The sequence below is a fragment of the Salmo trutta genome, chromosome 17 (genome assembly GCF_901001165.1).
Source record: "Salmo trutta chromosome 17, fSalTru1.1, whole genome shotgun sequence".
In the NCBI taxonomy this organism is placed as follows: domain Eukaryota; kingdom Metazoa; phylum Chordata; class Actinopteri; order Salmoniformes; family Salmonidae; genus Salmo; species Salmo trutta.
Window position 1 is genome coordinate 49,334,884 of NC_042973.1, and position 14,192 is coordinate 49,349,075.

General features: G+C 43.3%; 1 protein-coding gene across 1 annotated transcript in view; it reads left to right on the forward strand.

Moving 5' to 3' along the window:
• The window catches only part of LOC115152339 (sodium-dependent neutral amino acid transporter B(0)AT2), a 61,094-nt gene that overhangs the window by 15,546 nt on the left and 31,356 nt on the right, over positions 1 to 14,192 (forward strand). The window contains exons 3-5 of the mRNA XM_029697109.1: positions 2,907 to 3,064; positions 6,598 to 6,724; positions 6,981 to 7,162. Coding sequence (XP_029552969.1) covers positions 2,907 to 3,064; positions 6,598 to 6,724; positions 6,981 to 7,162 — 467 coding nt within the window. The remainder of the gene's footprint in view (positions 1 to 2,906; positions 3,065 to 6,597; positions 6,725 to 6,980; positions 7,163 to 14,192) is intronic.

Genomic DNA, 14,192 nt, shown 5'->3' on the forward strand with positions numbered 1-14,192 from the left:
ATTAGCCCCAATGACACAAGATGCATGAACTGTAAGATAACCCACACAATGGAATGGCAAAATTTGATTTTCAAGGGTGAATTACAAATACTACACACACACCGCAACTCCTTTTGTGGGCAACATTCCTTAATGTCAGCTGTGTGCTGGCAGTTCTCAGACTCAATGTAGGGGGCTTAGGGATGGAAGAACAAAAACCATATAGTGACTATCAGGTGTGCTACAGAAAATATATCGTTCACAAGTTAAACCAGCCACTGTGTCAGACTCAAACTCTAATACTTACATTATGTGGAGTAACTGCAATATTGATCCATCCTCAGTTTTTTCCTATGACAGCCATTAACCCATAAGATGATACGCCCTGTCTAAGCCGGGGGAGGGTGGGAGGCGAGGGCGTTCTAATAAGCTATATGGTATTGTTTTAAGGTCATACCACGGATCAGTTTGCTACTTGATTTTGAATTGTAAGACCCCTTGAAGTATAAAAGATAAAACAATTTAATGAAAAATATTATTTGGCCTTACTGCTATTGGCTCATAGGAATAACAGATTCAATACATGGAACATGTAGTCCCCCCCAAAAAATATCTAAAGGAAGTTTGTTCTGAAGTGTCTATCCTATAGCTGAGAAATAAGAAAGATCAGGAAACCTGTATTAACTGCATTAAAGTCACCATTGGCCTCGTGGTGAATTCCCTGAGTGGTTTCCTTCCTCTCCGGCAACTGAGTTAGGAAGGAGGCCTGTATCTGTTAAGCGGAGCAGCACAGGGGAACCCAAGAGAAGACTCAGACCAGGAAACAGGGATGAATGAAGCAAGATATTTTTTTGTAACACAGGGAGAGATGAAGTGCAGATCCAGGGAAGCTTGGATGAGTTGTAGGAAACCAGATGTGGAGGCTGAGGTTGGAGTGAGCTGGATTGAATTAATTAGGTAAAATATTTGAAAAGCATCTTTCCACGTTGACATTATGGAGTATTGTGTGTAGGCCAGTGACCAAAAAATCTCAATTTAATACATTTTAAGTTCAGGCTGTAACATAAAAAATTGTGGAAAAAGTCAAGGGGTGTAAATACTTTCTGAAGTCACTGTATATTAATAGAAAGATGTATACAACAGTAGTTATGTATATAGGATGAGCCATAGCTAGAATAAAGTATATACATATAAAGTCTGTAAAACCGTATGTAAACATTATTAAAGTGACCAGTGTTCAATGACTGTATATACATAGGTCAAAGCAGTCTCTAAGGTGCAGGGTAAAGTACCGGGTGCTAGTCGGCTAGTAACAGTGGCTAAGGTTCAGGGAAGAGTTCTGGGCGGGGGCTGGTTAGTGGTGAGTATTTAACTCTCTGATGGCCTGGAGATAAAAGCTGTTTATCAGTCTCTCGTCCCAGCTTTGATACACCTGTACTGCCTCTTAAGATGGTAGCGGGGTGAACAGGCTGTGGCTCTGGTGGCTGAGGTCTTTGATGATCTTCTTGGCCTTCCTGTGACACCGGGTGCTGTAGATGTCCTGGAGGGCAAGCAGTGTGCCGCTGATGATGTGTTGGGCTGACCGAACAATCCCGGTTGCAGACGCTGCAATTGCCATACCAGGTGGTGATACAGCCCGACAGGGTGCTCTCAATGATGCATCTGTAGAAGTTTGTGAGGGCCTTAGGGGCCAAGACAAACATTTTCAGCCTCCTGAGATTGAAGAGGTGCTGTTGCGCCTTCTTCACCACACTGTCTGTGTGAAGGGACCATTTCAGGTCGTCAGTAATGTACTTGAAGCTTTTGATTCTCTCCACTGCGGCCCCGTCGATGTGGATAGGGGCATGCTTTCTCTGCTGTCTCCTGTAGTCCATGATCAGCTCCTTTGTTTTGTTTGAGAGAGAGGTTATTTTCCTGGCACCACTCCGCCAGGGCTCTCTCCTCCTCCCTATAGGCTGTCACATCATTGTTGGTAATCAGGCCTACCACTGTTGTGTCGTCAACAAACTGGATGATTGAGTTGGAGACGTGTGTGGCCACTAAAGGTTAAATAAAGGTGAAAAATAATCAGTGGGGTTGGAAACATGTTGAGCAAGTATGAGAGAAGATACAGTAGGTTTCATGTGATAGATACATTTCCAACGTGCTTTGGTTCCTGGTTGACGAGTAGGCCTATCTGCCATTCCGGGCCAGCTAATCTTCGTGAAGCTGAAACCAGTGACTTTTCTTCTGTTTTCCAGACAAGAACAAACTTGGTTTTGAAACTATAGCTTATTGTCAGATGTGATATCCTTATTTCTGATTCACAATGAGTGACTTTGCAGTTCAATTAGTTAGAAGCAAAACAGTTAATAAAGACTTGGAGGTTTGTTTTTATTCACGTGATCTACTGACTATACATTGTATTAATCTCTTCCAGTTACTTGTGGCAATATGGCTCTGGCAGTAAAAACATTGAAAGATTATAGTACATGCTTAATGCCAACCACCATTTCCTTTGAACAAAGGTTTTTATGTGATCTCTATCTACCATGTGTCCTCCAGTTGCAGTCTCATGTCTTCTGAGTATGTTCTGATGCCCTGAGAGTATCTTCCCAGACAGACCGACCCTGTGTTCTACAGAGCTGTGCTATTACGGTCTGTGTCTTAGTAATTCTTCCTATTCTCCCTATAAAGGAAATAAGGAATGTTATCTCTCTGATGTGGACTCAAGTAACCACAGCTCAATTTGGGTAATTTGAGACCTGAGTAAATTCCAACTTGATATACTATTTGGTGGCACCACACACCACGATGAGGGAATATTACTTGAGTCATGCTAGGACACAACGAGGCAGAAACTGGTGTGGTGTGCAGTCACTACATGGTGTTTGTGTGTGTGCGAGAGATACTGTTTCTGACCCTGGTGTGTTTCTTCTTCTTCACAGGGGCGTACCTGGTGCCCTATCTGATCCTTCTGATTGTGATTGGCATCCCCTTGTTCTTCCTGGAGCTGTCAGTGGGGCAGCGGATCCGCAGGGGCAGCATCGGGGTGTGGAACTACATCAGCCCTCGTCTTGGGGGCATCGGGTTTGCCAGCTGTGTGGTGAGTCAGCGGCACTGCCACTACCACTACCACTGTGGGCACCACACCTTAGAAAAAGGGCGAAAGCACACACACACGAGAAGGATTTTTTTGCATGCACACACACAGAGAGACAGACAAAGGACAATAATTGACAAAGGACAAGACAAGCTGCTTTAAAGAGTAACAGGTTAGAGCAGAGGAAATTCTGGGTATTGAATAGGGCACGACACCTTTCTGCGAACTAACTGGCAGCACGTGTCCACCATGACAACACGTGTTGGTTGAGCATGGTTTCATGTAGATCAGTATTCTGTATTCAGGATCTGTGTTGTTTAACTAGGGCGTTGCCTTGGCCTTGCTCCTCTGGGGTTTAGGTTTGGGTTGCTGTCAAGTTGTTTTTATTGATAAAAGCATTATAACGATAACTTTAGATGGATTTGATTGTGTTCAGGTAGTAATGATGATTTGGATTGTGCACAGCAAATGTGTGGTTAAAATCTCTGTGTTCAGAATTCCCTGATCGGTGATGTGGAGGTGGGGAGAGGGCATTCGTGGCAGGTGTGCCCCCTACCCAACTCTATGGTCACGTGAGGATGGAGGGCACTCGTTGAAGGTGTACCCGCTATATAACGCTATGGCCAGATATTTAAACGGGCAGGTTTGAGGGCGCCTCTTTTCAATCCGGGGTGCTTCACCCAGACAAAGTTGAGCAATTGGGCACGTCATACAACTCTCACCAAGAAACAGTATGCGTCATTGAAATAGAAGCCATACAAACATACTCTACGGACCACAGGAGGTTGGTGGCACCCTAATTGGGGAGGACGGGCTCGTGGTAATGGCTGGAGAGGAATAGGTGGAATGGTGTCAAATACATCAGACATGGATTCCTTGTGTTTGATGCCATTCCATTTGCTCCCTTCCAACCATTATTATGAGCTGTCCTCCCCTCAGCAGCCTTCCCTGCTACAGACCCACCAGCTAGTCCATCCAATTACATTTACATTTTAGTCATTTAGCAGACGCTCTTATCCAGAGCGACTTACAGTAGTGAATGCATACATCTCATACATTTTTTTCCCCCGTACTGGTCCCCCGTGGGAATCGAACCCACAACCCTGGCGTTGCAAACAGCATGCTCTACCAACTGACCCCAACTCTACCAACTGAGCCAGTTGGTAGACAAAGTCTCATGTCAGCAACTGTCAATCATTCCATGCCATGTATTATCACCTGAATATATAAAGACTCTTAAACCTCTTACATCTAGATGTTCCGCTAGCGGAACGTCTGCTCCAATATACATTGATGGGCGGGGCGCGAAATACAAACTCCTCTAAAATCCGAAAACTTCCACTTTTCAAACATATTACTATTTTACAGCTATTTAAAGACAAGACTCTCCTTTATCTAACCAAACTGTCCGATTTCAAAAAGGCTTTACAGCGAAAGCAAAACATTTGATTATGTCAGCAGAGTACCCAGCCAGAAATAATCAGACACCCATTTTTCAAGCTAGCATATAATGTCACAAAAAACAAAACCACAGCTAAATGCAGCACTAACCTTTTATGATCTTCATCAGATGACACACCTAAGACATTATGTTATACAATACATGCATGTCTGTTCAATCAAGTTCATATTTATATCAAAAAACAGCTTTTTACATTAGCATGTGACGTTCAGAACTAGCATTCCCACCGAACACTTCCGGTGAATTTACTAAATTACTCACGATAAACATTCACAAAAAGCATAACAATTATTTTAAGAATTATAGATACAGAACTCCTCTATGCACTCGATATGTCCGATTTTAAAATAGCTTTTCGGATGAAGCACATTTTGCAATATTCTAAGTACATAGCCCGGCATCACAGGGCTAGCTATTTAGACACCCAACCAGTTTAGCCTTCACCAAAATCACAGTTCCTATAAGAAAAATGGTCTTACCTTTCTTGTTCTTCGTCAGAATGCACTCCCAGGACTTCTACTTCAATAACAAATGTAGGTTTGGTCCCAAATAATCCATCGTTATGTTCCATCAACGACGTTTTGTTCTTGCGTTCTAGACACTATCAGAATGCTAAATCACGGTCGCGCGCATGGCGCAGAATGTGACAAAAAATGTCTAAATATTCCCTTACCGTACTTCGAAGCATGTCAACCGCTGTTTAAAACCAATTTTTATGCAATTTATCTCGTAGAAAAGCGATAATATTCCGACCGGGAATCTGCATGCCTGTAGACTGAGGGAAAAACCGAAAGCCGGGGGCGGGGCGGGTCGCGAGCGTAAGCATTTCCCCACTGAGAGACCACTTAGCTTTTGCTCTCCTTTGTTTCAGCCAGGGCATTGAATTACGTCATTCCTGTTTTTCCCGGGCTCTGAGAGCCCATTGGAGCCGTGGGAAGTGTCACGTAACAGCAGAGATCCTTAGTTTTTGGAAGAGATGTCAAAGAAAGCAAATAAATGGTCAGACAGGGTACTTCCTGAACAGAACCTTCTCAGGTTTTTGCCTGCCATAGGAGTTCTGTTATACTCACAGACACCATTCAAACAGTTTTAGCAACTTTGGAGTGTTTTCTCTCCAAAGCTAATAATTATATGCATATTCTAGTTTCTGGGCAGGACTAATAATCAGATTAAATCGGGTACATTTTTTATCCAGCCGTGAAAATACTGCCCTCTAGCCATAAGAGGTTAAACCAAATTGCATCTCTGCCTCTGCCTGCTCTCTAACCATATTCTGACAGTAGATGGGCATCACCATAACCTAGTTGTAAACCTCAATCAGTTACACTCGGTGTTGAGGTAAAAGTGTTGTGAGCATTAGATCTGAGTGATGATTCTAGTGGGGTTAACACCAGTGGGATTGAAATTGACGCCACCTGCAGTGAATAAATGAAGTGTTCATTGAATCACAGATGAATCAACACTTCGTGGTGTGGTTGTTTCTCAACTATGTTGAGTTCATTTCCGTTAACTCTCTCAGAGTGAAAAATACTTGGGAGGGGTCTCATTATCCTATTTCCCAGCATGCTTTTTTGCAGGTAGATTTTATAATATTTAAAAAAAAATGTTATATCTTTCTGCATGCACATTGATTGATTAATTGATCTAAGATAAATAACAGATTTTTTTTTAATCCAATCTGTAAGTGGTTGGGCTTATTGCACCCATTACTGAGACTGTTCTTCCAGTTTAGATGGTTTAGGTAATTTTGTTTGACAAATTACCATAGCACTCATTGTGAATGCAGATTATGGGTGATAAGAAGTTTCAATATCCTCCCTATGGCTGGATTCCAATAGGAATTACAACATCCATGTCTCTGTCACAAGTTGGCATTTGCAACTCCCACAGTGTTAGGGATCCAACCCTCTGGGGGTGTTAGTTTATCAACACTTTGAAAAGTTTTAGTTTAACACTGTTTTGGTGGGTCAAATATAATTTCTAAGAAAGTGTTAAATTTAACATTGTGGGTGTTAAAATTCTGATCTCAAATGTGATATGTGTGTATTCAACACTATAACTTTTTGTTCTGCAGGTGTGCTTCTTTGTGGCCCTCTACTACAATGTGATCATTGGGTGGAGTCTCTTCTACTTCTCCCAGTCCTTCCAGCAGCCTCTGCCATGGCACGAGTGTCCCCTGGTCAAGAACAAAACCACAATGTGTAAGATACACACACTCACCTTCATCCAGCACATGCTCTTCATTACACAAGAGGCAAGAGCTATACAGGTGGCTCTTCATAACTAGCATACAAGTTCATAAAAAACAGGTAATAAAGCTATAGTGCTTAGACACTTCCCAGTGGAAGCGATACAGTAAGCCATTAGCCATACTGTAGACACACCGTAATCCATTATAAAACGTGCTCTAGTCTAATCAGTAACAACCACAATTTTGTCTGTCCCTCCTCCCTCCAGTTGTGGTGCCAGAGTGTGAGAAGAGTTCGGCCACCACCTACTACTGGTACCGTGAGGCTTTGAACATCTCTGACTCCATATCTGAGAGCGGAGGCCTCAACTGGAGGATGACCATCTGTCTGCTGGCCGCCTGGTCCATAGTCTGCCTCGCCATGATCAAGGGCATCCAGTCCTCCGGGAAGGTGAGAGAGAGTGAGAGAGTAAAGGGGGGGGTGGTAATGAGATGGGATATTGACTTAACAGTCTGCAAGTAAGAAAGAGTGAAAGAAAGAGAGCTTGGTGTAAGGGAGCAAGTTTGTGAGAGAGAGAGCTTGCTAGATAGTTACTGTATACCTGGTTTAGTCAGTCAAATGTGAGTCATGAGGGAAAGCTTGTTAGTTACTGTATACCTGATAGACCTTGACAGGTCTTCCTAATGATAACTGACTGGAAATGATCTGGAGCTCATGTGATCCGGGTGTGGATGTTACTGTAGCCAAGTTGACAGTACCGTGACTAGCATCCGGATGGATTAGCCAAACAGGCTAACAGTCGACATTGATCTGCATCCGCTACCATCTTCTTTAGCAGGTCATCTTGATCCTTTATCCATGTTTTCTCTTGTCATATGACTACTATTAGCTGGCCAGTTACAAGGTCAGAGTCAAGGTCATTGGTTAAATACCTAACACTTTTTTTTTCTAAGGCTTTAATCCCTATCGGAAAATTCTATGATGATAACGTCACTGTTGTTTTTAGCGTTAACCCTTCATTCCGTGTCAGGCTGGAGCCAAGTCAGGAGAAACTGTGTCAGGTCGTTCTTAATCTACCCAAGGTGTGAAAAACGTAAAGTTATTTGCATAACTCCGGTTCTCTGATAATATGAGTGAGATGTATCACATGTAGGGGTTCGCTAGGACTGCCTACTCTCTCAGAAGTACCGATCAAAAGCATCTGTTGGAGACAGACAGGTAAAGTGGCGAAGGAGGGGAGACCCTCACTTCCATAAAGGAGCCAGTCTCCTACCCTCTGGTTATTCTCAAGCATGCTTCTCTTCCTTACGCTCTGAATGTGGCGCTACATCTCACTCATGTTATTAGATAACCGGGGTTACGCAAGTAACCTGAAGTTCTCTTTCAAATACTCATTTCGATATATCACGTGGGGATATGGCCAACTCCCGTTTTGCAAAACAGGCTCTCCGAAGCCAGGGAAGTCCCAACATCAGCCACCATCAGAGGTCCCGAAGCTCTGAGAAGGTGCAGAGATAATCCATTGGGAGAAACCTTATAACAAAGTGAGGGGAAGCACAACATCTCAGTATAATGAGACGGCCCAAAAACAGTGTCCAAGAGGTAAACCCCCTGTAGGAGAGGGCCCTTCCTGGCCCCTCTGATGGCTATCACCCTTGCACTATTATAAATAAATATTATGGTCCCATGATTCGGCAGGATATTGTCGAAAAGAGAAGGGCCCACCCTCTTCTAAGGGTGGTTGCCCAATGAGCAAAGAGCATGACACCCTTGCCCGACCTCACGTACAATCCAAGTAAATGTGAACCGTACATACTGGACAACGACAGGGATGTCCTTCTAGGTAAGGCAACAGGCGAGAAGCCATAGGCTCCAAGGTGCGACAATGGGGAAAAAGTTGACCGGGTCAAAGATTGGTTAAGTATATTAACCTGAAAAATCCCTGGGCAGACTGTGGGCTTGAACATTTGCTGGTCAAGCACAGTCCACCCATACATTTAGGGACGCCAAGGGCAGTAGTAAAGCAAAAGGAGTAATATGCCGTCTCCACGCTTTTCAGTGGCTAATAGCCGCTGTGAAAGGATTTAAGCACATGTCCCACGACAAGCTAAAAGCTTAGACTGGTCTTAAGCGATGTGCCCCCTTAGAGACTACACTACAGTTATGGATAAACTGTATCACTGTCAGGGACTTGGCAGGCCGAGAAAGCGGCAAAATGAACTTAACAAGATGAACCTTCTCTCAGTCTAAAAGATCCTGCAAGGAGCATAGGATCATGGAAAACAGAATGTAGGATAGAACAATCTGTATAGTCACACAGCTTTTCCACGAGAAAAACACACCAACTGAGTGTGCATTAGGGTCTGGCAGTCTTTTCAAGACTCACAGGCCTGTCTCTTTCTATAGTTTTTTTTTTATATACTGTATATATTTTTTTCTTTCTCACCGGCTATGTCCCGAATGCTAAATCATCTGTGTGAGGATGGAGAATTGTTTCATCGCTGGGGCATGTTTTCAATATTTTTGGGGCAGGGAAACCATTTTGTGATAGCACATTCATCAGGGACCCCCTCATAACTCGAGGGAGACAGAAATAGCATACAAGGAGTTTTACTATGACTTCAGCAGTGCATGGCCAGACAAACCAAGTCTCGGGCCCTAGGAAGGAACATTTTAAACGCCCCCCCCCCCCCCCAGCTAGCACATTTGGTTCCTTAGAAGTTGTGTGAACGTTGGTTCTGAGAATGAAGCCATACGTTTCCTGACTGGTGAAACAGAAAGGTTTTTAAATGTTCTGAGAACGGAAGTGATTTTACTTTTTATGGGAACGTTCATTTTTTGGTTGCAGAAAGGTTCTGAGACTGTTTTACTATGGTTCCCTCAAAGTTTTATTAACGTTCTGAGAACAGATATTATAGGTTATTTGAAGGTAATTATATAATGTTCTGAAAATATGTTTCAATAAGACTTTTAATAACACTCCTAGCTTAGTTCAACTGTTATGAACTCCAAGCACAGATAGGACACATCGTAATTAATTTGCTTAGGCATTAATCATGCAAACACATTTCTTTTTTATTGTGGCATGGCATCAGTGAGGTTTAAACCTATGATTTTCTGCTCTCTATCCATGTAATTAGTCCACTAAGCCACCAGGATGGCGCTAGCGAGCTGTGTTCTTTTTTAAAGACTGTTCATTTTAGTCTATGCAAACAGACCCCATTTCAAAGGAAATGAGCTTTCATTAAGATCAGGTGTAGACAATTAGTGTGCGTGGCCAACACATGAACGCACTTAACAAGATAGAGGATAGAGATTAGTTTTGTCGACACTGAGAACGTAATGTATATGTTTTTAAATAACATTCTTAGAACGTTCTTTGAATGTTATTAACGTTTTCTTGTGTTTTTTTTTATGGAAAGTTTTCTTAATGTTCTGAGAATATGACTTTAAATAGAACCATGAGGACACCTGTAGGTAAGTACTGAAATTCCCACCTAAGAAACATGTTTCTCAGAACGTTATTTACTAGCTGGGTATCCTACACCATTCCCAGAATGTTGTGGGAAGGTTATATGCAAAATAACCATTGGACAACCACGCTCTCACCAAGCTCCAAGAAACATATGGTTCTCAGAACGTTATGTACTAGCTGGGCCACCTTGGTATCAAGAGAAAATATTCCAGTTTTCAAGCTAATTTCCTGCAATTCTACAATTCTACACACCTCTGTTTTGGTAAAAAGCTGAGGGATGGGTCTGGAGAAATGTAACTACTCTCAAATTCATAGACAGAGCTATGGATGCAATCACTGACCATCCATGGTATCAAAATGATATATATATATATATATATATATATATATATATATATATATATATATATATATATATATATATATATATATATATATATATATATATATATAAAAAACAAGCTTATATTTTGAGTTCTGATGTGGTATGACAGTTGAACTAAGCTCATGAGGCATTTGCAAGTTATATTCTTCAAGAATCAATGGTATTATATATATATATATATATATATATATATATATATATATATATATATATATCAATGGTATATATCATGGTATTCCATACCAAAAATGGATGTAGCAACTAAGGATTATAGCTTTAAATGACAGTGCATTTATGTACATTTTGTTTTACATAATATTAAGTTGAATAATTGGTGGAGCACTGGATACCAATATCCCTCTGAGCCTCCCTGGCCCATGTTGTCCAGGGTTAAGAACATCAATTGTAGATTAATAATATGACATTGTGTTGTATTGCATTGTATTTTATAACACCCTTGGCCAAAATGTGTTTCATCTGTTGTTGCTATAAATATTCATAAAAATAATGTAATGGTTTGTTATTACAAAATATATATATTTGTATATTTTGAGATCTGCCTGCGGACCCCCTGCTGTACATCCGCGGACCCCACTTTGAGAACCTCTAACGCTAGAGTATAAGCCTTGCATGATGATAGCTGCCAGGACTGGATGTAAGCGGGGTTGTACACTGCCAACCGGAAAATCACTGGTCATCAAGGGTCTCAAAGATTAGGAGGGAAAGCATACGGCATCATCCACCTCTCTTGGTTGTGTCAGCTTTTCCACCCCAAACCGCATGGTTACCATGTTATGGGATGGGGTCTCCCCTGGCCCTATAGGATTGTTGCTTCTACCAGGCTGCCGTAAGTCAGTCTGGATTGATACAGAAAGCAAGCTCTTAGGACAGAGCATCCAGCGTCATGACATAAGACGTCAGGCAAAAGGAAGAAGGAAACACCTGCAGCGCAGTATTCCTAATCCTGGGCAGTAGGACAGCTACATAACTGTTACGTCTTGACCCTGCTCCATGGAGAAGGGGGGGGGGGGGGGGGGCTTTGGCTTCCTTTTTGCGAATGTCACACTTCTGCCACACAGCTGCGACAATAGGCTCAAACAACTCCTTGGGTGTCACTGGGGCATCCAGAAGGTCCACTTTTCCCGTATCTGTTAAGCAGGATATGCTCAGCCAAAGTGCCCTTTCTCCCTCCACCGCTAGGTTCATGGTACGACCACAGCCTTGGATGGCACTATGGGAGGCAAGGAAGCTCAGGTCTGTAATCATACATATCTCCACCCATACATTTGGGTCTAGGGTCTCTGAGTCCAGTTGCTTCCCCACCTCCTCCAAGTAGCCTGATATGCCAACAATAAAGAGGTCACATTGAGAGCTCTAATTGCTTCGGCTGATGCCTTGTACCTTTTTCTGCGAAACGGAGGCAGTTAAGCACTCTACCTTCCCAGGGAGTGAGTCATTAATAACACGGCATGAGGGGCTGAGGTGGTGAGTCAGTGATGGCTACACCATGGGAGGGTTGCCAAACCCAGATTCCTCCATGATGTGTATGTCCCTCCTGCTAGTGAGGGTTTTTTCCACACGCTCTTAGCTTCCCTGAGGCAAGCTGGTACTGCAGGGAGTAGTTCCTTTATCGGGGCTGTTTGGGACTGGAGTCACTTCCCATCGTATATGTTCCTTGCCAGCCCTGAGCCCCAAAACAAGACTTGATGTCGAGTCTGGCCGTGGCCCACTTGCAGACATGAAGGAGGCCAAACTCCACTGAAGGAGGGGCACCTCCACTGCACTCAGGTCTGCATGTGTGAGTGGGCGGGAGACATCAGTCCCCAATTCCTGCGCTATCTCGTTGATCTTCGTGAGTCATCCTCGTCATCCCCTAACTCGCCTTCCCATGACACTACGTCATCAGATAGTGTGGGGAGGGAGACAAGGCTATCAATGACCTCACCCCTATCAATGACCTCACCCCAGTTGCGGAGAGCTGAGCCTCAGCTGTCGCTGTTGGCTCTGAGGCAAGAGGGGCTATCGAGATAGAAGCACGTTTCAGCCTCTTCTTCAGACCTTCTCTCGTAAGCTGTCGAGTGCTCACTGGTCCTCGAGCGCCTCCTGGCCATGTTCCCTATGTATAGAGGATGGGCATCTTTCACCCGCTATCATGGAGCCGCAAGCACAAGAACATGCTGCTGATTGTGGTGCTGATCCAGTTTCTGCGGTTCTGCCTGCAGCTAGACCTGCTGTTTTAACTCTCTCTATCTACCACACCTGCTGACTCAACCTCTGAATGCTCGGCTATGAAAAGCCAATTGACATTTACTACTGAGATGCTGACCTGTTGCACCCTCTTTAACCACTGTGATTATTATTTGACCCTGCTGGTAATCTTTGAACGTTTGAAAATATTGGAGAACAATCTAGCCTTAATGGCCTTGTACTCTTATAATCTCCACCGGGCACAGCCAGAAGAGGACAGGCCACCCCTCAGAGCCTGGTTCCTCTCTAGGTTTCTTCCTAGGCTCCAGCCTTTCTAGGGAGTTTTTCCTAGCCACCGTGCTTCTACATCCGCATTCTTGCTCGCTGTGGTTTTCGGCTCGGTTTCTGTATAAGCACTTTGTGACAACTGCCTATGTAAAAAGGGCTTTATAAATGAGTGATTGGTTGATAGGGCTTGTCCTTGGACAGGATAACAGTTGTCATTGCGAGGGACAAGGCTTGCTAGGGGGATCGAGCAACTCCTGTTGTAAGAACAGCATATAGACGGCATAGTTAGATGGCATAGTTATAAGCCCTGATGCTGGTAGCTAGCAAATAGTAGCTTGTGTAAACGGTGTACCAAGCTATATACAGTTCATTCTGAAAGTATTTAGACCCCTTGACTTTTTCCATAATTTTTTTCCCCCTCATCAATCTACACACAATACCCCATAATGATGAAGCAAAAACAGGTTTTTATAAATGTTTGCTAATTTATTAAATACATATTTTTAAAATAGCACATTTATGTAATTATTCAGAACCTTTACTCAGTACTTTGTTGAATTACCATTGGCAGCAGTTACAGCCTCGAGTCTTCTTGAGTATGACGCTACAAGCTTGGCATACCTGTATTTGGGGAGTTTCTCCCATTCTTCTCTGCAGATCCTCTCAAGCTCTGTCAGGTTGGATGGGGAGTGTCGCTGCACAGCTATTTTCAGGTCTCTCCACAGATGTTCGATCGGGTTCAAGTTTGGGCTCTGGCTGGGCCACTCAAGGACAATCAGGGACTCTTGCGTTGTCTTGGCTGTTTGCTTAAGGTCGTTGTCATGTTGGAAGATGAACTTTCGCCCCAGTCTGAGGTCCTGAGGTCTCTGTACTTTGCTCCGTTCGTCTTTCCCTCGATCCTGACTAGTCTCCCAGTACCTGCCGCTGAAAATCACCCCCACAGCATGATGCTGCCATCACCACGCTTCACCATAGGGATGGTGGCAGATTTCCTCCATACGTGACGCTTGGCATTCTGGCCAAAGAGTTCAATCTTGGTTTCATCAGACCAGAGAATCTTGTTTCTCATGTTCTAAGAGTCTTTATGTGCCTTTTGGCAAACTCCAAGCAGCCTGTCATATGCCTTTTACTGAGGAGTGGCTTCC